General features: G+C 54.3%; 1 protein-coding gene across 5 annotated transcripts in view; it reads left to right on the forward strand.

Annotated features, from left to right (window-relative positions):
* The window catches only part of GNG7 (G protein subunit gamma 7), a 138,289-nt gene extending 114,824 nt beyond the window's left edge, over positions 1-23,465 (forward strand). For all 5 annotated transcript variants that reach the window (XM_070373970.1, XM_070373974.1, XM_070373973.1 and 2 more), the window contains 2 exons: positions 16,595-16,713; positions 20,103-23,465. In XM_070373970.1, the coding sequence (XP_070230071.1) occupies positions 16,633-16,713; positions 20,103-20,228 (207 nt within the window). In that variant the 5' untranslated portion in view covers positions 16,595-16,632 and the 3' untranslated portion in view covers positions 20,229-23,465. The remainder of the gene's footprint in view (positions 1-16,594; positions 16,714-20,102) is intronic.

The following is a 23,465-nucleotide window of genomic DNA, read 5'->3' on the forward strand; positions in this document are numbered from 1 at the left end:
TCAGAAGCAGACGGGAGATGCTGCTCTGCTGGCTCTGAGGGTGGAAAGAGGGGCTGCAAGCCAGGGATGAGGCGCCTCTGGAAGCTGGAAAAAGGGAGAGCCAGTGCTCCCCTGGAGCCTCCAGAGGGACCAGCCCTGCCCATGCCTGGATTTAGCTCCATGAGGCCCGAGTCAAACTCCTGACCTCCAGAACCACGAGATAATCACTGTGTGTGGTTTTAAGCCAGCAAATTTGTGGTGATTTGTGACAGCAGCCATGGGAAATGCAATGCCAAGGAGCATCCACAGAGCTGTGGCTACCCCAAGGAAGGGTCCCAGTGCAGCCTTGTGCATAGATGGTAGACCAGGGGCTTCTCAGAGGGGGAGGACACTTCAAGGGGCTTTGCAGGATGTGGAGGAGGTTGTCCAGGCTCAGGTGGGAACACTGCCCTGCCCTCTCCCAGCCTCCTGCCCTTTGGATCCGAGCTGCAGCCTCCCAGGGCCAGGGTGACGGCATTTCGTGGGTGCCAGGAAGCCGAGAACAGGGCTGACATTAGCCACAGGCGCTCAGTACGCTGGCCCAGCCGGGTTACCCGCTTGCACACGCTCACATGATTGCAGTCATCCTCTGGGCGGACAGAGAAGGCCCTTTCTTCTGCTCCCGCACCAGCCGCACTGTCAGCCCTCTGTCACCGGGGCACATTGTCCGCCCGCCTCCGGGCTCAGCCGAGGGCGGCCACTCGCCCTGCAGCTCTGTTTTTCCCTCGCCTGTGGGCATCTCATTCATTCCCTTTTTTTCCTAGCCCTTTCTAAAAATAGCTGCCAAGGGACCCGATTTAGCCCATGCATGAAAGGACCAGCTGACAGCAAGTCACAAGACCCTGGTCTCCAGGGGGTGCGGGCCTCCTGTGGGGAAGCATCTGCCTGGCGGAGACCCAGCTGGTCTTTCATGGCCCCTGCGGCCCACCAAAGGTCACCATGCTCAAGGTCACAGAGGCCGTCACATGGCTGGCCCGCCCCACGCCAGGCCAGGGTGACCTCGATCCTGGGGAAGCTCAGGCCCAGATGCGAGGCCGGGAAGGGGGATCCCAGAGCCAACCTAGCTGGAGATGGGGATGGGGGAGAGGTGGGTGGAGGGGGTGGGGATGGGACAGGTTGGGGAGAGGTGGGATGGGGGATAGTTGGAGGCAGGGTGGGGATGCTGGGGAGTCAAAGAGGTTTGGTCCACCTCCTACTAAAGTCCAGGTGCCGGTGTGGTGCCCGTGGCCCTGTGCACGCGACCCTGCTTGGGACTGGGAGCGAGGCTAGGAGGCCCCCACGTCCAGCTGCTGGGGACACTGCAAGGCACCCTCCCCTCCCTCTGACCTTATCACCCTAAGGTTCAGTGTGTGCCGTTTCTGTGGAGTCTGGAGCAGGTCTCTCCCCACCCCCAGGCACAGCGAAGGAGAGAGGGCCAGGCCATCCTCTATGAGGGCCCGTCCCCGGCACTGTGGGGTTTGGAGCAGCCTCCCTGGCCCCACCCCCTTGATGCCTGGAGCCCCCCGAGTCGTGACAACAACAGATGCCCCAGACATCATCCCTGTGGAAACACCCTACTTAGGGGCTTCTATGCCGTGGATTGTGGTGCAGGAGGCCCCCCAAAGGCAAGCAGAGCCAAGGCCTCATGCACACAGTAGGTGTGTAAGAAACACAGGGTAATCAGCTTGCATGTGGGCACAGCTGGTGGCCAGCCAGCCCCCCAAGCCCTGCAGGAGGGCAGCCTGTTCTTAAAAGAAGCCCAGATACTGTTCTCTCAAACCTCATCTCGTTCTGTTTGGCTTTGGGATTTTTTTCCCTCTTTCCACACAGCGGCCTGCCTCCTCTTCTTCTGAACATCGTGTTCTGGGGGGGCGGTTACCCCCGGGACGGGGAGCCTGCTTTCTCACCCAGGCCTTGTTTGTCCTCCTGTCCAGTCTGGCTGGAGGTTTGTGTTTGGTGGGGGTGGGGGGGGGTTGTTTTGTTTCCTTCCTGTTTCATGGCAGGCAGGGAGGGGGGTCAAAATTCAGAAGCTCGGTGAGCTGTAAAGCTACCAGTTCTGGAAGTGTTAAAGCAGAATGAAGGCTGTTTCTGTTCTCTCTGAGGACGCGGACTCGCTCCCGCCTGCCTCCCCTCCCCTCCCTGCAGGCCAGGGATAAGGCCTGCGACACAGGCTCTGGCTGCCCGCAGCTCCCCTCCCTCTACAAGGCCACCTTCCTGGGCTCTGACTCACCCAGCATGGCCTCATCCGCCTGGATGAGGAGGTGGGGAGGGGGCTTTCAGAACCGCCTGGAAGCAGCCGGCTTTGTCTGAGCTTGGATTCACTGAGATCAACTTCCTGTGCCTTCAGAGATGAAATGCATGTGGCACTCTTGTCCCAGGGAGCAGGAACCTCAGGGAACAGGCTGGCTGCTGATGGAGATACTGCCAGTAATTCCTCTGGCTTTAATGCTTCGCCAGCATCTCAGGGCCATTACAAAAGAGAACGCGCGTCCTGTGCCTGCTCAGCGGGAGGAGTGGCTGCCAGCTGGAATTGTCCAGCATCTGGAACAGAGAGTGCTAGAAAGAGGCCAGGCCAACGGTCAGGAGATCCCACTTGGGCCTCGCCCGGCCAGTGTATCAGCTGTCCATGCCAAGTAACGAGCCAGCACAGACTTCGTGGCTTCCAGCTCAAGGCCCTGAAGGTTGTCAGTAAGACCGTGGTGTGGCTGCCCCCTCTGCTCAAGGTCTCTCCCGGCTGCTGTCAGAATGCTTCACCTGGGGCTGATTCGGATTGTTCCAGAACTTGGTTTCATGCAGCCGTAGCAGGGGGTCCCCCTTCCCTCGAAGCTGCCCCTGTGTCTTGCCACACATCCGCCTCCAGCTTCAAAGCCAGTGACAGAGGGTTTCCCTTGTGCAGAGTCCCCTTCACACTCGCTCCCCTAATAAGAGCAGGCCCACCAAGGTTCTCCCCCTCCTACATTTGTGCCACACGACACTGCCCCGCCCAGAGCTGAACCCCTTCCTCTCCTCAGGTCCTGCCCGCACCCCAGGAAAGGGGATTCTCCAGGTCACTGGGGGTCATCGTAGAGGTGTGCACAGCCCCAAGGACCCCTGGCTAGGTTGCTGGTGAAGGTCGGGTGTGACAGATGCATTCTCATCAGTCAGCCCCCACCAAGGAAGTGGGGTCCAGGGGTCACTCCCGGCCACAAGTGACATCAGGCACATTAGCTCTGACTCTGGATGGGCCCTGAAACCAACGTGTGTGTGCCTGTGTGTGTTCAGTTGTGTCCGACTCTGCAACTCCGTGGACTGTAGCCCACCAGTCTCCTCTGTCCATGGGATTTCCCAAACAAGAATACTGGAGTGGGTTGCCATTTCCTCCTCCAGGAAATCATCGAGGGAATCATCCCTCGTCCCATCCCAGGGATCAAACCTGAGTCTCTTGTGTCTCCTACATTGGCAGGCAGATTCTTTACCACCATGCCACCTGGGAAGCCCTGCCACACACAGAAAAAAAACCCTCCTTCCATTTCCTGTGATGCTCTTTATTTCTTTTTTTTTTTTAAGGTGACAGTCCCCGTACATTCTTTTAAACATTTATTTATTTTTTGGGGTGTGTCGGTTCTTAACTGCAGCTTGTGAACTCTCTAGTCGCAGCATGTGGGCTCAGTAGTTGCGGCCCATGGGTTTAGTTGCCCCACAGTATGTGGGATCTTAGTTCCCTGAACAGGGATCAAAGGCCACCTCCCCTGCATTGGAAGGCAGATCCTAAACACTGGACCACCAGGCAAGTCCCATCCTTATTGTCTTTAATAGTAAAATCCAGGGCAGAAACGTTGTGAGAACTCCACTGGGAGATTCTAACCCGATTCTTCTCAAATGAGGGGTGGTTCTCCCCTGGGGACACTGGGCCATGTCTGGAGATGCCTGTGGTTATCACAAGTGGGGGGCTCCTGGCATCAAGGTGGGGGGCAGGAATACTGCTCCACCTCCCAACAGCTCCCAGGACAGCACCAATGTCAGCTGACTTGTCTGTCCTCCTCAGGACAGTAGGTGGCCTTTTGCGGGGGCACTCTGTCTGAGAGTCAGGGGGTCCCAGCCCACCTTCTCTCAGGCCTGGCATCTTGTGCTTATGGAAGTTGTAGCCGAGGCTTTCCAGGGAGTAACTTGTCTCACACTGAGGCCCCGGGGCTGCAGATCCATCTTCAGTGCATGGAATTCAGAGCCAGGCTGACTCATTGGAAAAGACCCTGATGCTGGGAAAGATTGACAGCAGGAGGAGAAGGGGGCAACAGAGAATGAGATAGTTAGATGGCATCACTGATGCAATAGACATGAGTTTGCGCAACTTCTAGGAGACTGAAGCACAGGGTAGCCTGGTGTGCTGCAGTCCATGAGGTCGAAAAGAGTTGGACACGACTGAGCAACTGAACAATTGGGGCTGTGCCTGGGTGTCCACCCACTGCGGGCAGACACTGCACCCAGGGAGTGGTCCCCAGTGGCCCCCATCACACCTCCTCTTGGACCACCAGGACCAGGAGCCGCCAGTCTTTCAAGGCCCTGCTCCTTGCCTCTGCCCAGCCAGCGAAAAGAATTTTTCACATTCTTTTCCTTTTACGCAGCTTAGCCAGCCAACTTTCAGAAACGTCCCCTGGCGTCCTATTCTTTCTTTTCTGGTAAGAGAGCAGCCCCAGCGGCTGGGTTTTGGTTTATCGCGAGCAGGCTGGGAGTGGAGCTCTTCCCAGCTATGAGAGCTATGCGCGGAATTCAGAGGAATCTCCTGCATTTTTGTGTCTCCCTGTCACTGCTTCCTGTGCAGCCGGAAAACACCTCCAAGGGTGGAGATGGCATCACAGGCTGAGCCAGGGAGCACGTCTGCTCTTGCCGGCCTCTGCTTCTGCCCACCAGAAACATGCCCAGCCAGTCAGGGCTTCCCTCGATGCCTGGGTGTGTGCCCAGTCCACTTTCCCATCAGCCCTGCTGCTCAGGGTCCCTGCAAGGCCTGGGCCACCCCAGCCGGCTGTCTCCTTCTTGGTTTTGTTCACGAGGTCGCCGAGGCTCAGCCCGCCCATCCCCGTTGAGGTCTTGGGTACCTATTTGCCATGCATCCTCCCCACCCCCACCCCGTGAGCGATATGCGCACACGGTCGTGCTGAGCATCTTGGCAAGACCCAGAGGCCAAACGGCATCTTAGAGCTCCTGCATCCGCACCCATTACTCCATCTGACTCTCTGAGGCAGAAGGAAGCGGACTCAACCACCAGGAAACTCCAAGCCTACATCACCAGGAACCAGGGGACAGAGACGTGATCTTGAGACGCCTGGTGGGGGTACAAGGTGATGATGCAAAGGTCTCCCTGGCACATGTGTGCGGCCCCATTGGAAGCCGACGTGACAGTCTGCTCCAGGTCTTGGGAAAAGCGTCCAGGATTCCAGGAGCCCCAGGGTCACTTACAGACCACCAGACAGGAGGCGCCACGCTCAGGCTCTCCGCTGTTCCATCTCACTTGGGGTTTTCTCTAACCCTGATGGCTACACAGTTGTCGTCAGCATCCCTAGCATTCTGCACATTCTGCACATTCTTCCCTAAAGAAAGAAGCCACATGAGGATCCTGACACCTCCCCTCATGTATGGATCCAATCCCTCAGATCCAGGATCACTGTATATCTAAACCCTTTGCCAAATCCACTGGGCCATGGAGGACGCAGATACTGCATCCCTCGGCCTCCGAAGCTTGCCTCTGGGTTCAGAGCTTTATGAAGCTTTATAAGCTTTATGTTGGGACCTGCCTTTTCCAGGGAGCTCTGGTTTGGGAATTAAATGCAAACCCTGGCGCAACCTCCACCTGATGCATGGTCTCGGGAAGGTTATTAACATACTCACGTCTTTGAGGCTCCGTCTCTCTCCTCATCTGTAAAAAGTGGGCACAGTAACACCTTCATGATGCCTGACATGGGGTCCACCCCTTGCACTCTGTCACCTGCACATCAAACACAGTGCTCAGCGCTCCAGTGCACTTGTCCACAACCCAGAAACACAGCCTGTAACCCTGAGTCCAAGGCAAATAAACCACTGATTTGTACCATCTTCCACTTCCTTCCTAGTTAGGAAAATATATGGCTACCATTTCTCCGCCTTTTGGCTGAGATCAAGTATAGTATGGGGGCTTCCCTGGTGGCTTAGTGGTAAAGAATCCAGCTGCCAATCCAGGAGACACAAGAGACATGGGTTCAATCCCTGGGTTGGGAAGGTCCCATGGAGAAGGAAATGGCAACCCATTCCAGTACTCTTCCCTGGAAAATCTCACGGACAGAGGAGCCTGGTGGGCTACAATCCATAGGGTCCCAAAGAGTTAGATATGACTAAGCAGCTGAGCACTTCAACAACAGCGAGGAGGGCTTTTCTTTTGAAAATGTGTGCTTAAAAATGTTATTCCATGCACACAAGGAAATATTATTCACAAAAAAGAGAGAAGCCCTGACACTCTCTACTGTGTGGACAGACCCTGAGAACACAATGCTCAGTGAGAGAAGCAGACACAGAAGGACGCACAGAGTGTGATTCCACTGGTGGGAAAGGTCTTGTTTCTTCCTGGGGCTGCTGAGGGCTGGACTGAGGAGAAGTCACCAGGGACAGTTGGCCTGGTCCCCATCACTCTGGCCTTGAGTCAGTTGCAGTAGACAGAGAAGTATACGTGTTTTTTCAGATGTTGACTTTTTTTTTTGGACTGGGTGGAGGTAAATATCGAGTTGATGGCTTTTGTGATTCTTTTGTGGTCCAAGGGCTTTTAGGGTTTTCACTTCCTGTTTATTTTCCTATGAAAATTTTGGAATTATTTTATCAAGTTCTTCCCCTTCTTCGATACTTTGGTTTGGTTTTGTTTTTTACGTCCTCTTAAACCTCTCGCCTTCCACCTGGGGTCATTTATCTCTAATATCTTTTTGTTTTATTTCTAATAAGGAAGTTCTGCTGGTGACAGTCTGTCTGAAAATGTCTTTTGGCATCGTTGCCTGCGTGCTCGGTCTTGTCCAACTCTGCGACCCATGGACTGTAGCCCACTAGGCTTCTCTGTCCATGGGATTTTCCAGGCAAGAATACTAGAGTAGGTTGCCATTTCCTACTCCAGGGGATCTTCTCGATCCAGGGACTGAACCTGCATCTCCTGTGTCTTCTGCACTGGCAGGCGGGTTCTTTACCACTGAACCTGTGAAGTCTGAAAATGTCTTTGTTTTACCCTAATTATTAAAGTTTGTTTTCACTACGTCTAGAATTTTCACTGGATCCGTAAAATTGTTAGTCCTTTTTCCTCCAGCACCTTATGTTTGTTCATTAGTTTTGTAATTAACTGATTTTATTTAATTTTTAAAATATTTATTTATTTATTTGGTTGCCCTGGGTCTTAGTTGCGGCCTATGGGATCCTCGTGCCCCTAGCAAGTATTGAACCCAGGTCCCCTGCATTGACAGCGTGGAGTCTTAGCCACCAGAACACCAGGGAAGTCCCTAACTGATTTTATTGAGGTATAATTCCTCTTCAGTAAAATGAACAGATCTTACATAAGTAGTTTGATGACTTTTGACAAGTCAATACACCTGTGTACACTAATACCTCAGTCAAGATAGAGAATATTTCTAATGTCTGTCTTCTTTCACCTGACCAAGCATTTTGAGAGTCACACACATGGCTTCATTTGCCAGTAGGTTCTTTCCATTGTGTGAGTATCCATGGTATGAATTACCAGTCTGTTTACCCATTCTCCTGTTGACAAGCATTTGGGTTACTTCCAACTTCTGCTCTTATAAATACAGACATATGAACATCTTGTACAAGTGGGTAAATCTCTAGGAGTGGAATTGCTGGGTCATAGGTTGAGTATGTGTTTAACCTTATAAAATCTGTCTTTGCTGTGCTCAGTCATGTCTGACTCTTTTTGACCCCATGGACTGTAGCCCACCAGGCTCCTCTTTCCATGGGATTGCCTCTTTCCCATACTGGAGTAGATTGGCATTTCCTCCTTCAGGGGATCTTCTCAACCCAGGGATTGAACCTGTGTCTCCTGAGGCTCCTGCATCGGCAGGTGGATTAACCTCATAAGAATCTGCTAACTCACTTTCCAGAGCGGTTGACGCTTCTGTCGGTAACATGTGAAACTTTCTGTTTCTTCATCCTCCCCAGGACTTGGTGTTGTCGGTCTTTTAGATTTTTGCCACTCTAGCAGCTGCGAAGCAGACTCCGTGATGGTTTTCAGTTATTCTTGCCCTGATGACTAATCATTGAGCACTATTTCATGTGCCCATTGGCCATTTCTCTGTCCATTTCTAAAATGTTTCTCCTGCCTGAGGTTCTAGAGCTTCTTGAATCTGTGGCTTAAGAGTTTTTTGTTTTTGTTTTTTGTCAGTTTTGGGAACTTACCAGTCACTATCTCTTCAAAGATTGCTTCTGTTCCATTCTCTCTCTCTCCCACTTCCAGAGCTCTGACATGTGTCAGACCTTAGTAGAGCTTCCAGGGGGCACTAGTGGTAAAGAACCTACCTGCCAATGCAAGAGACATAAGACACACACGGTTCAATCCCTGGGTCAAGAAGATCCCTGGGAGAAGGAAATAGCAACCCATTCCAGTATTCTTGCCTAGAGAATTACATGGACAGAGGAGCCTGATGGGCTACAGCCCATGGGGTCTCAAAGAGTCAGACACGACTGAAGTGATTTAGCACACATGCATGCCTTACTGCATCCTGTGTCTCTTCCCTTGTTTCACGTGGTCCACGCTTCGATCTGGATATTTGCTATTGTCTAGTTCACTAATTTTCTCCTTAGTTGTCTTTAATGATAGTGCTGCTTCTGTTGTGTTCGTTTCATATATTGTCAGTTTCTACACACTCAGTCTTTTTCTTTAGTTTCCAATTTTCTGCTAAAATTCCAGCCTCATTTATTTAGCATGGTTAATACCGTTATTTTAAACTCTGTCGATTTTAGTGTATGGAACCCCTGGGGGCCTGTTGGTAGAGCCTGTTATTTCTGCCGATTTTTGTTTATACGGTCCTGTCTTCTTGTGTGCCTGGTCATTTCTTCTTTTTTAAAAAATATTTATTTGGCCTTAGTTGTGGCACCTGGGATCTGCAATCTTCACTGCAGCATGTATACTCTTATTATAGTTGCGTCACGTGGGATCTAGTTCCCCGACCAGGGATCAAACCTGGCCCCCCTGCACTGGGAGTGTGTGGTCTTAACCACTGGGCCACCAGGGAAGTCCTGCCTGGTCTTTCCTGATTGTGTGCTAGATATTGTGCCTGCTGACTCATTGTAGAAACAACGTGAAGCCTAAGGTGATGCTGTCTTCCCCAGAAAGGATGGACTTCCATTTACTTCTACTTAGCATTTAGGGTCACGTCAATCTGGTGTTGGGGACTGAGGTTACTCAGAACTCAGCTGCAGTTGCCGTGAGCGCCTGTCTGCTGCCTGTGGACCTTTTCCTTAGAAGGCAGCACTCTTATCCCAGCTCATATCAAGGAGGTGGGGGCTCCCCAATCTGTCTCCCCTCAGGAGGCCCTGGATCTCAACCTCTGTGCCCCTAGCCTCATGAGACCCCCTCAGCCTCTTGGCAAACCCTCCACCCCAGGAAAAGGCAGCCCCAAGCCAGACTCCTGGGCTTCCATCCCCCTCCCCAGATTCGGGATGGAAATCCTTCACTCTCTCAATGGTCCTCCAGCGCCTTTGAGCATCTCTACCCTGTGCAGCTCTGCCCACGGCCCTCATCAGAAGGGTGTCCACACTAGCTGGCCACCATTGTGCGAGTGGACTCTGCAGAGAGAAAGGTTTTTCCAAGGTCCAGATGGCTAAGGAGGAGGCCAGGGACATAGATCATTGTGATCTTAGAGCCACAGAATGACCATTGGGGATCCAGTCTCAGCTTTTATTATTTTTTTAAAGTTTATTTATTTCTTTGGCTTGGTGGGTCTTTGTTACAGTAAGTGGGGTCTGCTCTTCATTGCAGTGCACAGGCTTCTCACTGAAGTGGCTTGTCTTGTTGCGGAGCATGGGCTCTAGGGTGCAGGGGCTTCAGTAGCTGTAGTGCATGGGCTCAGTTGCCCTGAAGCATATGGGATCTCCCCAGATGAGGGATGGAGCCAATGTCCCTTGCATTGCAAGGCAATTCTTAACCAAGGAAGCCCTTGGCTTTTACTTTTTATTTTATTTATTTCTGGCTCCACTGGGACTTTGTTGCTGCACGTAGGCATTCTCTAGTTGTAGCAGGTGGGGGCTACTCTCCAGTAGCAGAGCACAGGATCTAGGGAGTACAGACTTCAGTAGTTGTGGCTCGTGGGCTTAGTTGCCCCGTGGCATATAAGATCTTAGTTCCCCAACCAGGGATCGAACCTGCGTCCGCTGCGTTGAAAGGTGGAGTGTAAACCCCTGAACCGCCTGGGAAGTCCTATTCTCAGCTCCTAGAACATCCACCCCCTTCTCCGGTTGAGGAAGCCCAGCCCCAGGCCAGGGCAGAGCCAGGCTGTGAGTCCAGGGTCTCCTGTTTCTAGACTTTATCTTTAGGAATGGGGAGACAGCCTCGTCCCCTGGACTGAGACCAGAGACTCTGTGGACTTAGCAGGAGAGTTTCACAACCGAGGATCACCTACCAGTAAAAGGCCACTAACCATGTCCAAAAATGGCAGGAAAGTGACTGGACGTGACCAGTGTCGTGGGCTCCGAGCCCAGCTGGAAGTCTCACCTCAGTCTCACCTCTGCTTCTGGGCTCAAGGGGAGGGCCCTGCAGGCATTCAGTCTGGCGGAGGAAATAGACCATCTACATCTCTCCATCTCTGACTCTGCTACTGATTCCATCCACTCCTAGTTTTAACTCAATTCACTTCAAACTCTGCCCCTCTCTCTCCTTCATCCTTTGCGATATCCCACCCTGCCTGGCCCCTGGGCAGGTGAAGGGAGTGGCCACCGAGCTGCCAGCAAACTGCACAAGGAGCAAGATTTCTCAACAGCTTCCAGCAAACCTGCCGGTCTACGTTGGCTGGGCGCAGCAGGTCTAGGTCACCTTATCTCTCATCCCATCTCCCCGGCAGCTGTGTTTGTAGGGCAGGCCCACCATGGCTGCCAACCTCAAGGGTCCCTGACCCCCAGAATAGGAACTTGGGGACCTGGAGTTTGGCCAGGCCCTGCGCTTGAGACGGGGTGTCGCTCTGAGTCCTGAGCAGAGCTAACTGGAGCTCAGAGCCACACAGCTTAGGAATCTGGGGCAGAATTAGGGTCTGCTCTTTCTGCAAGACCTCTGCCTCCCACCCTGCCCCCACCCCCACCCCCACCCCCACCCGGAAGGCTGTGCTTGCTCCCACTTCTGTTGTTGGTTGAGTTCAAGGGAACCTCTGACCCTGTGTGACTTCTCCCAGCCAGGTTGTTGGATACTAAGAAATTTTGTTTCATATTTTGCTGTTGTTGCCAGGCTGAACCGCTTGTGGGATCTTAGTTCCTCGACCAGGGATTGAACCCACCCACTCCACAGTGAAAGCGTGGAGTCCCAAGTACTAGAACGCCAGGGAATTCCCAGATGCTAAGAAATTTAAAACCTGTTTGGAAACAAACTTCTGTTCTGCTTAGTACCACTTCACTTCAAGCTGAACCATCTCAGTTCCCCAAAAATTGTATTTTCCTAAAAGAATATCTTTTAGCTACAGAGAGTCTTCTGATAAGAGAGTTCCACAAAAGCTTTAAATCCTGCTCCCAGGAGACATTGGGTGGTGTCTGGGGACATCTGTGGTTCATCACAACTCGGGGGGAGGGGGGACTCCTGGCATCAAGGGTATAGGGGCCAGGGAGGCTGCTCTACTCCCCACAGCTCCCGGAACAGATCCCCACAGAGAGTGATGCGGCCTTAGTGTGAGCAGGGGCTGAGGTGACCCTGTTCAAACTAGGTGTTCCCCCATCCAGCCATCCTACAGCCCACCGTGGAGAATCATTGCCCTCCCCTGGCTATGGTTGATCCTCATGTGCACTGGGGTCTGGCAGCCGGGTTGGGGTCTGTAGCGCTCAGGGGTGACCCTCTGTCTGTCATCAGCCCAGCTCACAAAGCATCCTGGACGCTCCGGCCCACACGGCCCTTGCCTCTCCACCACACGCCCTCAACGCTTCTGTGGGAGCCCGCCTGACCCCAGTGACTTCCTGGCCCTTTACTGGGAGGCCAGCCAGGGCCCAGTGGCGTCTGTTAAGCTTCTATTTTTAGGCAAACCTCACCCCCAAGTCATGCCCCCAGCCTCGCCAGGCCTGAACTGGCCTCTCCCCAGGCGGGAACCTGACCGCGGCCTGCAGCTCCAACTGCCTCCTCACTCCCTCCCAGAGGGCCCGCTCCCACCTTCTCCCCCCGCAGCTTCCCAAGGCCCTGCCTGGTGTCCAGGGCCTTCCAAGGCTCCGCTGGGCCCAGGCAGGCCCAGCCAGGTCAGGTGCCCAGGGCATCACGTGCCTCTGGAGGAGAGGCTGCTGGTGAGGAATGTTCCTGGGCTGACTCAGCGCCTGTGCCTGCCCGAGGGAGTTGACCTAACCCTGGGGGCATGCAATGAGGCTGGGCTGGCCCTGCCTCTGCCAGGACCAGGCTTCAGTCTGCTGTCTATGTAGCCATGACATTGCCACGTCTGGTCTCAGCCGCTCAGCCCACTCATGCCCACACATGGATACATGCTGACACACATGCATGCACACACAAACTCATAGACACATAGGCATGCATGCACAGACACAGACACACACTCACCCACACATGTGTGCACACATACCTGCACACAAGCACACAAAACCCAAGGGAGCCCCCTGTGACCGTCCCCAGGTGCCCGGGGTTATAACCCAGCCTGGAGGGCACCTCTTAAGGGCATCGTGTCCAGAAGAGGAAGCCAGCAGCGCTGAGGGGCTTAGTGCCCACGAGGGAGGCCATGGTTGGGGTGGCCCCACAGGGTGTTCGGGGCTCCCAGGGTCCTGGTGGACATTCCAAGTGTGGGTGCTGAGCAGTACTCCCCAGCCTTCCAAGGAAAACACGCCATGGGGCCACCCCGTTTGTTCTCTGTCAGCGTCTATATTTAGCACTGAGTAATTTCAGTATTTTTAAGTTGAACCAAGGGCGGTTTTCCCTGAGCTGGATGTTTTGTGGCCGCTTTGAAGCGCTGTGCTGAATCAGAGCACTCTGGGAGCCCACACGTGGGCCCCGCGCGCCCGGAGCAGACACATTCAGGCCTTTTCTGGCCCAGAGAGGGGCCAGGATGTCTGGCAGAGAGGTAGGTAGGCAGGCAGCAGCACAGAAGGGATTTTTTTTTTAATGGAAACTTGGATTGAGATCACTATAGATTTACACACGGTTATATCAGATCACCAACAGAAAGGCCCTGTATCACCTGTTGACACAGATTCCTGAGGTTTGACGTGTGTGCATGTATTAAGATCTTTGCCAGTTCATCCCCCTACCCTGGCAGACCTGTGAACCTCCCCCCCGCAACACACACACACACACACAGTCTGGATACTTGGCTCTTGAGTGAGGATCCCTGGTGTGCACCTGTCTCCCCAGACCCTTCCCCAGGGCGCCGCCCCCCTGAAACCAGGAATCCCTCCTTGTCTCTACTACCTTGACATCTCAGAGATGTTCAGTATGCAGAACCACACAGCATGTGACTCTGGGGGCTGCCCTTTTCACTCTGAGTGATTTCTTGGAGGGCCATCCAGGATGTACACTTCCACAGTCCATTCCTTTTGTTGTTGTTGTCTTTAATATTTATTTGGCTGTGCCGGGTCTTAGTTTGTGACACTCTGGGTCTTCAGTCTTCGTTGCAGCACAGGGGATCTTTAGTTGCAGCATGTGGGCTCTAGTTCCCTGACCAAGGATCGAACCCAGGCCCCCTGCATTGGGAGCACAGTGTTGGCCACTGGCCCACCAGGGAAGTCCCCAGTCTATTCCTTTTCATTGCCCAGTGGGAAATTTTTTGAAAACCTGGAATCTGCCTTTCCTTTTCGGCAACTGCCCCTCTCTACTGACTGGGACACAGACAGACGCGCCGTGTATCATGACAGAAGCACGCGCTTCTGCTGAATGGCCTGGGTCAGTGCCAGCCTGGCCAGGTGGCTCCCTGGGACCCATGAATTTTGGTTCCTGAACCTGGGCTCTACCCACTCCATATCAAACTAATACTATGCAGACCCACTGGGCGCTTCCTCAACCCGGACAATGCGCTCACTGGGGTTAGGTCATTTTCTGCTCTGATCTCAATGCCAGAAGCCCCTCCCCAGTCATGACAACCACAGACACCCCCAGAGGTTGCCCAGTGTTCCTGGGGACAGGATCTCCCTGGGTGAGAGCCCCGGACTAGGGATCCCATGGACCCCACAGGACACTGGGTTCCTTGACCATGTGACCCCTGAGGTCCTCAGATGCTGCTCACACCTAAATACACACCTTGGGGATTCTCAGGCAGAGTCCAGTGGCTAGGACTCTACACTTTCACTGCCATGGGTCCAGATTCAAGCCCTGGCCCAGGAACTAAGATCCTGCAAGTGTACAGAGGAGCCAAATAAATAAATACATGTCTGAGTGGGAGGGAGGGGAGGTGACTCACAGACGCTGGAGTCACCCTGGTTCACACCATCTGACCATCAGGGTTTATCCTGCTGTCTAGTGTGAGTTGGGATCAGATTCCATTCCACAGCCTTGGCGCTGTCAACGTTTGGGGCTGGGTCACCCACTGTGGGGGGCCGCCCTGGGCACTGTCAGTGTTGAGCAACATCCCAGGTCCTGACGGCCACAGATGTCTCCAGACGTCACCCAGTATCCTCAGGGGACAGGATGATCTCAGTTGAGAACCTCTATCCTAGGGCTCACTAAACGTGGATTGATGGAATAGGTAGGATTTTTAATCACCTTAAGGAAAAGAAAAAAAAATTCGCATGACCAAATTATAAAAATAAATTAACATCACTCATACATGACTGGTGGGTACATACAATGGTGCAACCACTCTGGAAAACAGGTGCTGTTTTAAAAAAAAAAAAGTCAACAAGCAGTTGCAGTCCTCAGCATTTATCTCTGAAAAATAAAGGTTCATGTTCACACCGAAGCCTGCACACAGATGCCTGCTGCAGCTCTGTGCTGACATGGCCAGAACCGGAAACTGGTGCAGGTATCCTTGGACAGGTGAAGGGTCCACACCATGGACCTCCACTTGGCCTGCACGTGAGTGGACTCTTGATGAGCGCAGCTGCCGGGGTGGGGCTCCAGATCATGAGGCCAAGGGAAAAGCAAAGCCAGTCCCAAAAGGCCCCATACCGTGTGTGTGTGTGTGCTTAGTTGCTCAGTCCTATCTGACTATTTGCAACCCCATGGACTGTAGCCCAGCAGGCTCCTCTGTCCATGGGGATTCTCCAGGCAAAAATACTGGTGTGGGTTGCTGTGCCCTCCCCCAGGGGATGTTCCCAACCCAGGGATCGAACCCAGGGCTCCCACATTGCTGGTAGATTCTTTACCGTCTGAGCCACCAGGGAAGCCTTCCATACCACATGGTCCCATCTAAAGAGCATTCTCATAACTAATTGAACATGGATGTAAGTCAGGTGGAAATGGGTATTTTAAAAAATATTTATATATTTGGCTGCTCCAGGTTTTAGCTGCAGCACAGGGGCTCTTCGATCTTGCTGCAGCATGCAGGATCTTTTTTATTTAGTTGCAGCATGAGGACTCTCAGTTGTGGCATGTGGGATCTAGTTCCCTGACCAGAGATCTAACCCAGGCCCCCTGCAATTGGAAGCTAGGAGTCCTAACCACTGGACCACCAGGGAAGTCCCAAGACATTTTATATTTAATTACATTCAATTCACTGGACAAATGACCAAATGAAGGCAGGAAACTGGCCCAGGCCCTCCAGAGGAAGAGTAGGGTACTCAGGACCCATGGGTACAGGCTGCTCATGTAATCTGCCTGCATCTAGGGCCAGGGGTCGAGTCCTGGGCAACTCCACCTCCATCGGACACTGGGCCATGTCTGGGGACATCTCTGGTTGTCACATTGGAGGTGCTCTTGGCATCCACAGGGCTGGTCTACACCCCACAGGGCCCAGGACAGCCCCCCAGAGAGAATGACCGGCCTCAGTGCCAGCCATGTTGGGGGAGGAGCAGGTGCAGGAATCAGACAAAGCCCCTCCATTCTGAGCCAGCCAGGAGTGGAGGCGGAGCTTTTGTGAGCTCTCCTGGGGCCCTTGGGTGGTCACATCCGGGGAGCACTCAACCCCAACCAACCATGGAGGGGACTGTGGGAGAAGGTGCCCTTGGCCAGACCTCTCACCAGGGCTGGGTTCAATCCCTGGGTTGGGAAGGTCACCTGGAGGAGAACATGGCAACCCACTCCCCATGGAGAGAGGAGCATGGGAGGCTACAGTCTATGGGGTTGCAAAGAGTTGGACATGACACGACTGAAGGACATGCACGCACCCACCACGACCCAGAGGACATAGGCATCATGACTGCAGGGTGGCCAGGCTAGGGGCCCTAGAAGGCTCCAGAAGGGGGACGCATCCCTCCTCGCCATCCCCTACCTGCAGTCCCAGGACTTTAAGAGTCAGCTCATGTCCATCTGTTCCCCACCCAGCTCTCTGGACGACGGGGGCCCAGAGCTGATGGCAGACAATGTCAGCCACTAACAACATAGCCCAGGCTCGGAAGCTGGTGGAGCAGCTCCGCATCGAAGCTGGGATCGAGCGCATTAAGGTGAGTAGGGGAGAGGCCGCTGGACACACCAGCAGCAAAAGGTGGGCACGGAGGCTAGCAGGACAGCGGGGGTTTGCACTTGGCTGTGCCTCTTGCTGTGTGACCTTGGGCCACTTGCCTAACCTCTCTGAGCCTCCATTGTCTCAGCAGAAAGACACACCACCTATTAAGCTAGGTTGTGGGTTGTTGTGATGGTAGATGTGCCAGTGTGCTTCATAAACACAGTGAGACCAAAGGCAGGCCTCAAGGTCTGTTGTGAGCCCTTCAGCCCTTGGGGTCCATCCCTGGATAGCCCCAAAGAAGGCCGGATGGGGCCCCTCCAAGAGGGTGAACGTGAGGCAGGCACTTTCTCTTCTGGCCCCTCATCCTCAGAGCTCTATGCCACTCCCTTGTTATGACAGATGCAAAGAAAAGTCAGAGACCTGGCCCTGGGCAAGGGAGGACGTGGGGCCTTTCAATGTTTACTTTTGCCACTTCTGCATGGATTGCATTTTTGGAAATAAGCATGTTTGATTTTTATGCTAAAAAAAAAGAAAAAGAAAAAGACAAGCAGTTACTCCTCACAAATGCTTAACCCATCAGAGACCAGGAACATGCAAAACAAAATAAGATACTGCATAATTGGGCAGTCAGCTTGCAGGCTTTTTTTTTTTTTAATTATTTGTATAAAGTTAACCATTTTTAAAGTGTACAATTCAATGACATTTGGTGAACTGAAAATGTTGTGCAACCATCATGACTAATTCCAGAACATTCCATCACCCCAAAAAGAAATGTTCCCATTAGCAGTTACCCCCATCCCCTCCCCAGCCTGACAACCAGGAACCCACTCTCTGTGTCTGTGGATCTGCCTGCTCTGCACGTTTCCCATCAGTGGAGTCACACCCTGTGTGTCCTTCTGTGTCTGCTTCTCTCACTGAGCACCATGTCCTCAGGATCTGTCCATGTGTTAGCGAGTGTCAGGGCTTCTCTCCTTTTCATGGCTGAGGGATGCTCCCATGTGTGGAGGGATACATGTATTTATGTAGCTGAATCTTAAGTCCATAAGTGGACATCAGGATGACATCCAGCCCTTTCAAAGAATAAGGACCAATGGGCCAGTCATGGCCTCTTACACAAGAAAGGTATCTGCCACTTTTCAAAATCATCTTCTCACCAAACCCGTCCACTTTGCCAAGGATGCCGGGCTGCCTCCAAGCAGCTGACTCCTGCCACAGACCCCAGCTTGCAGGTGGCCGGGTGAGGGCCAGGGAGTATCTGTCTGGAAGACACTGGTGGTTTACGCTCCCTCATTAGCCAGGCTCCAGCTGCCCACTGCATTAGTCAGAGATATACGATGATATATTACAGAGAGAGAGGGAGCGTAAGAGGCAGTTTAAAGCACTGGGTCACGCGATCGTGGAGCTGGCAGTTCTGAAGTCTGCAGGGCTGAACAATGGACTGGAGACCCAGGGAAGAGCTGCTGCAGCTCGAGTTCCAAGGCCATCAAACAGTCTTTTTCCTTAAGGTCTTCAACTGATCAGATGCGGCCCACCCACATTAGGGCATGTCATCTGCTTTATTCAAAGTCCATAAATTTAAATGTTAATCTCGTCTAAATTTAAACGTTCATCTCATCCCTGGTAGCTCAGCTGGTAAAGAATCCACCTGCAATGCAGGAGACCCCAGTTCAATTTCTGGGTTGGGAAGATTCCCCTGGAGAAGGAAATGGCATCCCAGCCACTCCAGTATTCTTGCCTGGGAAATCCCATGGACAGAGGAGCCTGGCAGGCTACAGTCCATGGGGTCTCAAAGAGTTGGACATGACTGAGCAACCAAACAACAACAATAAGAGACATCTAGGCTGGCCTTTGACCAGACAACCAGGTACCCATGGCCGCGCCAAGTGAGCACATAAAATCAGCCATCACCCATGTTTTTGTTCACGGCTTGCCTCCCCCAGCACCGTCATCCTCTGTCATTGCTCAGTGCAAACACTCGCCCCGTGGCCCTGCGGTGGGAGGGGGAGGATCTTTGAGCGCTTTGCACCTCCAGCCCAGCCAGGTGGAAGGAGGTCGCTGCAACCCCCGGGTGGGGTTGGGGGCCCCCCACGAGGCGTCTGAATGTTCCAGGACTCTGAGCACTCAAAGCATTCCTCAAGGCTGAAGACAGAGCAGCCCGGTTGAAGTGGTTTCCTCCGCCAGTCCCAACCCTGGCAGAGATCGCTGACTCACCCACCCGTTTGATGTTGGGAGGGCTCCCTGGCAGCCTTTGAACATGGGGAGGAGCAGAGTCAGGCATGACCCATCTCCCTCCTAGTGCCTCCTGAGGTTTTGTGGCCCCAAGACAGCGACCAGGGACCGCAGGGCCAGCCCGAGGGAGCGGCGGGGAGATGAGGCTGAAGGCACATGGCATCCTGTCTGCAGGGATCCAGGCGGAGCCATAGAATCCGAGCCAGGGCCCATGCAGAGGCTCCTCTGAAGACTTTCCAGAGAACCCCTGCTGCAGAGGTGTGCCTGCGCCCCAGACTCAAAACGGGGCTGGAGCGGGCAGCCTGGACAGTGCAGCCTGCCCCCACCCCTGCCCTCCCTGCACCGGACACCAGCCACTGCTCTCCCCAGGTCTGCTTCCCCAGCGCCGGTTGGGCAGTCCCTTCCTCTCCTCCCTCCTATTCTGGGGACCCTGATGCAGGGGGTCCTAAGTGTCAGCTTCCTCACCATGGCCACGGCAACCCCACTGGTCAGACAGCACAGGAATCAGCCACTGAAGGGCCTGTCCCCCATGCCGGGCCACCTGCCAGCCGGGCTGTCCCCCATCAGGTCCTTTCTTGGATGGACATGGAGACTTAGACCCAACCCTCCCCTGACCTTCCCTTCAGACTCCACACAAGCTCTGCTGGAGGGGGCTCAGTCCTGCAGCTGCTTCTTTAATCTTAAAATTCCAGTAAAATACACATAAAATTGACCACTAATGATATTTTGTGTGTTGACAGTGCTGTGTAACCATCACCACCACCTAATTTCAGAACATTCCATCACCCCCAAAAAGAAGCCCCCTATCTGTTAACAGTCACCGTCCCCCTAGTACCCCAGCCCCTGACAACCAGGAACCCACTCTCTGTGTCTCTGGATTGGCCTGCTCTGCACGTTTCCTGTCAGTGGAGTCACACCCTGTGTATCCTTCTGTGTCTGCGTCTCTCACTGAGCATCGTGTCCTCAGGGTCCGTCCACGTGGTACCAAGTGTCGGGGCTTCTCTGCTTTCTGTGGCTGAGTGGTGCTCCCCTGTGTGTGGGACACGGTGTGTGTCTTCAGGTGACGGGCACTAGGGTTGTCTCCATCTTTTGGCTTCTGGGGACACGGAACCTCGGCCCTTTCTCATCTTTCCTCTCTCCTCCTGTGCCCATACCCAGGTCTCCAAAGCCTCCTCCGAACTCATGAGCTACTGTGAGCAGCACGCCCGGAACGACCCCCTGCTGGTGGGAGTCCCCGCCTCCGAGAACCCCTTTAAGGACAAGAAGCCTTGTATTATCCTATAGCTTGGTTGTCTCGCTCGCTCAACTCCTCCACCCCGCTCCCCTTCCCCCAGCCAGGGCGTCAAATCAAGGAAAACTCTTAATTCCGAAAGAAATGCAAACAGTCACCACTGCCCAGATGGGGTAAAATTTACCATCTGGGTTCAAATGGATTACCAGACCCAGTATCGCAGCCCCATCAGGGGCCGGGCTTCACCGCCACTTCCAACGGGGAAAAACTGACATGCCCCAGCGATGTGGTGACAATTTCTGAAAACTGAACTGCCATTTGAGTCGTGGTTGGGGCGGAACTGGGCCGGAGCGGGGAAGGGAAGGAGGTGGGTGAATCCGCCACTGGCGTGGGCGGCCCAAGCAGGTGGCAAGTCTCACACCTTTGGCTGCTGGGAAGGCTTCTGCCAAGTGGATGATGAGATGCTTTTCTGGGGAGGTGGGAGGCTGTTCAGTGGAGTAACATTGGGTGGGAGTTGGGGGGAGGGACATAATGCACCCTTTTGCGGAAATTTTTCTCCTTTTCATTTAAAACCTTGTAATTCCATACCACTAAGATCAGGCGTCATCAGCTGCATCTGAGGCAAAGCCAGGTCATGTAACAATGCACACGTGGATGGTAGGGGCCAGGAGGGGAGCTCTGCCTGTGAAACACTGTCCCCCAGGGCCACCCCACTGCGTGGCTTTCCTGTGGCCTGTGTCACCCTCCAGCCACGCTGAGGCTCCCGCCCACCCCAGAAAGGGATTTTCAGCCTGTGGCCCCGGTCACTGTGACGTCCAGCTGTGTTTTCTTTAGTTTTAAGCAGGAGACTGGCACTGGCAGTTAAGAGGCCACGGCCCTGTTTAGCTTCTCAGTGTTTTGTTTTGTTCCACTTTCTGCATCTCCATGGCCGTTTTTCCAACAGAAATGCCACCTGGGGAGACCTGCCCGGGGCGCCTGGTGCTTCCGGGTTTGAAAAGGTGTGGGATTTGTCTGGAAGTCGCTGCAGAAACCGTGGAGATGGGAGCCTCTGCCCGGACACAGAGAGGCACTCTCTGTGCTCCACTCCCACTCACACCCGACCACCCGGGGTGTTTGTAAAGTGTCCTGGAGTGGCCAGTGAGGGACGGGGCGGTGGGCTTTTTACAATGGCTGTTTCCTATGCTGTGATATGGACGGTTCAAGGAGCAGGAGGCTGGAGGACTGGCCGAATGCACACCTGCCCTCCTCAGCTGCCAGGGCCACCTGCAGCTTCCAGGACCCCACGGCCTGAGCTCCAGGGGCCTCCCGCTCCTACGGCCTGGGGTGTCAGGCTCTCAGGCTGAGCGCGAGGGTCCTGGGCAGCCAGCACAAGGCACGTGGGCTGGCAGGACCCAGAGCCTCCGCTCCTCTCGTGCCCCTGGGCTCAGACCTCGCCTGGCTGTACAGGCTGGTGGGATGCCCAGCACCCCCAGAGTGCAGACCCAGGGCCACGCTCCCCTCACCCAGCACCCAGCTCTCTCCGGCTGGTCCGGGAGCACCTGGGGCCTCAGGGAGCCTGGCTCCTCCGCACCTGCAATTGGACTGGGAAAAGCCCCCGAGCCCCTGACCCCTACACTGCAGCCTAGGGTGGGGAGGCCCCACCTGCCCACCCCTGGCAGAACAGCAGGATGAAACAAAGCCTATTCCAGAAACCCTGGGCACACCCCAGGGGTAGGGGTTGGGGCAGCCATGGCACAGCGGGGCTCAGCCTGAGGGGCAGAGGGGCAGCAAGGGCAGCCTACGAGCCATCTGCTAACCCGTCACCCTTTGCTCTGGGACAGAAGCCTTAATCCCTTGAGCCAGAGCTCAGTCCGCGCCCGCCCAGCCTTCTTCCCGAGCCCCCACTGACCCAGGCTCCCACAGCCAGGTCCCAAAGAGGACAAGTGGTCCTGATCTCATTGGGAGCACCCGGACCCAGACCTGCCTCTCTCTCCAGCCCCTGCCCTGCCAGCACCATCATGTGTCCCCACCAAGTGACCCTGGAGAAGCCAGCAGAAAGCAAAGCTCAGGACCCCTGGCAGAGGGGGTGGGGGGAACCTGAATTCAGCAGCCCCATCGCTGGCTCCAGGCTCAGCCAGCCGATGGCCACCCACCGCCTCAAACCCTGAAGCAAAATCAGACCTGGGCTAGAGCTTCCACCCTCCCCCCTGGTTGAGACCCCAGGGATTCAGTGGTCTGGGTAAACTGAGGCCCAGAGAGCATGGGGACCACTGTGCCCCCACCCCATGGCCACACCTGCCCAGCTGCCTCCCAGGTACCCACCCACAGCCTCTGAGCTCGGGAGAAGGCGGCAGCAGGAACTCTGCTGTGGACTTCCTTCCAGCAGAGGAAAAAGCGCTTTTTCCCTTTTTTATTTTTCCTCTTCAACATCAGAGTCCCTAGGGTAGGCCTGGAGCATCGGGGCACACAGGACGCTGTTCTGCTTGTGCTTTTCTGGCATGCATGTCAGCAGGAAAACACGGCTTTCAGGGTGTCTTGGAGACTGTAAGAGCCCCACAAGGCCAGTGCCTCTCAGCCACGTCCCGAGGGAATTAGGGACACACACACACACACACACACACACACACACACACACACACACACACACACAGACACGGCGGTGCTGGGCAATGGCTGAGTCTCCTCTCTGGAGCCTGCAGTGCTTCCCTGGGCCTGGCCCAGCCCCCATTCCATGCCCCTGCCCCATCCTCCCCAAAGGCGACCCCTAGGCCCAGAACGAAGTAACTTGGTTGTGACCTCCAGCCCCATGGAAGTGCAGAAGGTGCTTTTTCTTTCTCTGATGTCCTGACTGCCTTGTCTGGTAGTCACTGGGCCTCCAGGCAGCTCATGCAGCTCCAGCCCCCAGGTGGGCAGGAAACAGTCATTAGACCTCCGCCCCGAGCCTGAGTGATCAGGGGCAGTTTCGGGGCCATGGGGAGGCCACCACAGGTCGCTTGTCCTTCAAGAGCTTGCGGCTGGGTCCCCTGAAAAGCCATACATCGACACCCCGCCCACTTCCCCCCCCACCTGCCCCCGTCCCTGGAGACTATTGCCAAATGTTGTAAAGACTGGTCACCAGGTTCTCAGAAGCAATCTGTGGTTCTAGCAGGTTCTACCCCATCTGTGTGTGGATGTCCAGTGGTTTTTATTTCTGATTAAAAAAAGAAAATTCCAGGTGTGCCACACCCACTTTCCTGCAGTGTTTTAATATTGTGTGGAATTGTTACTACCGAGTGAATTAATCCACAATAAAAAGGCTCACTGCTCCTTTC

This window comes from Bos mutus, chromosome 7 (genome assembly GCF_027580195.1).
Source record: "Bos mutus isolate GX-2022 chromosome 7, NWIPB_WYAK_1.1, whole genome shotgun sequence".
Taxonomy (NCBI): domain Eukaryota; kingdom Metazoa; phylum Chordata; class Mammalia; order Artiodactyla; family Bovidae; genus Bos; species Bos mutus.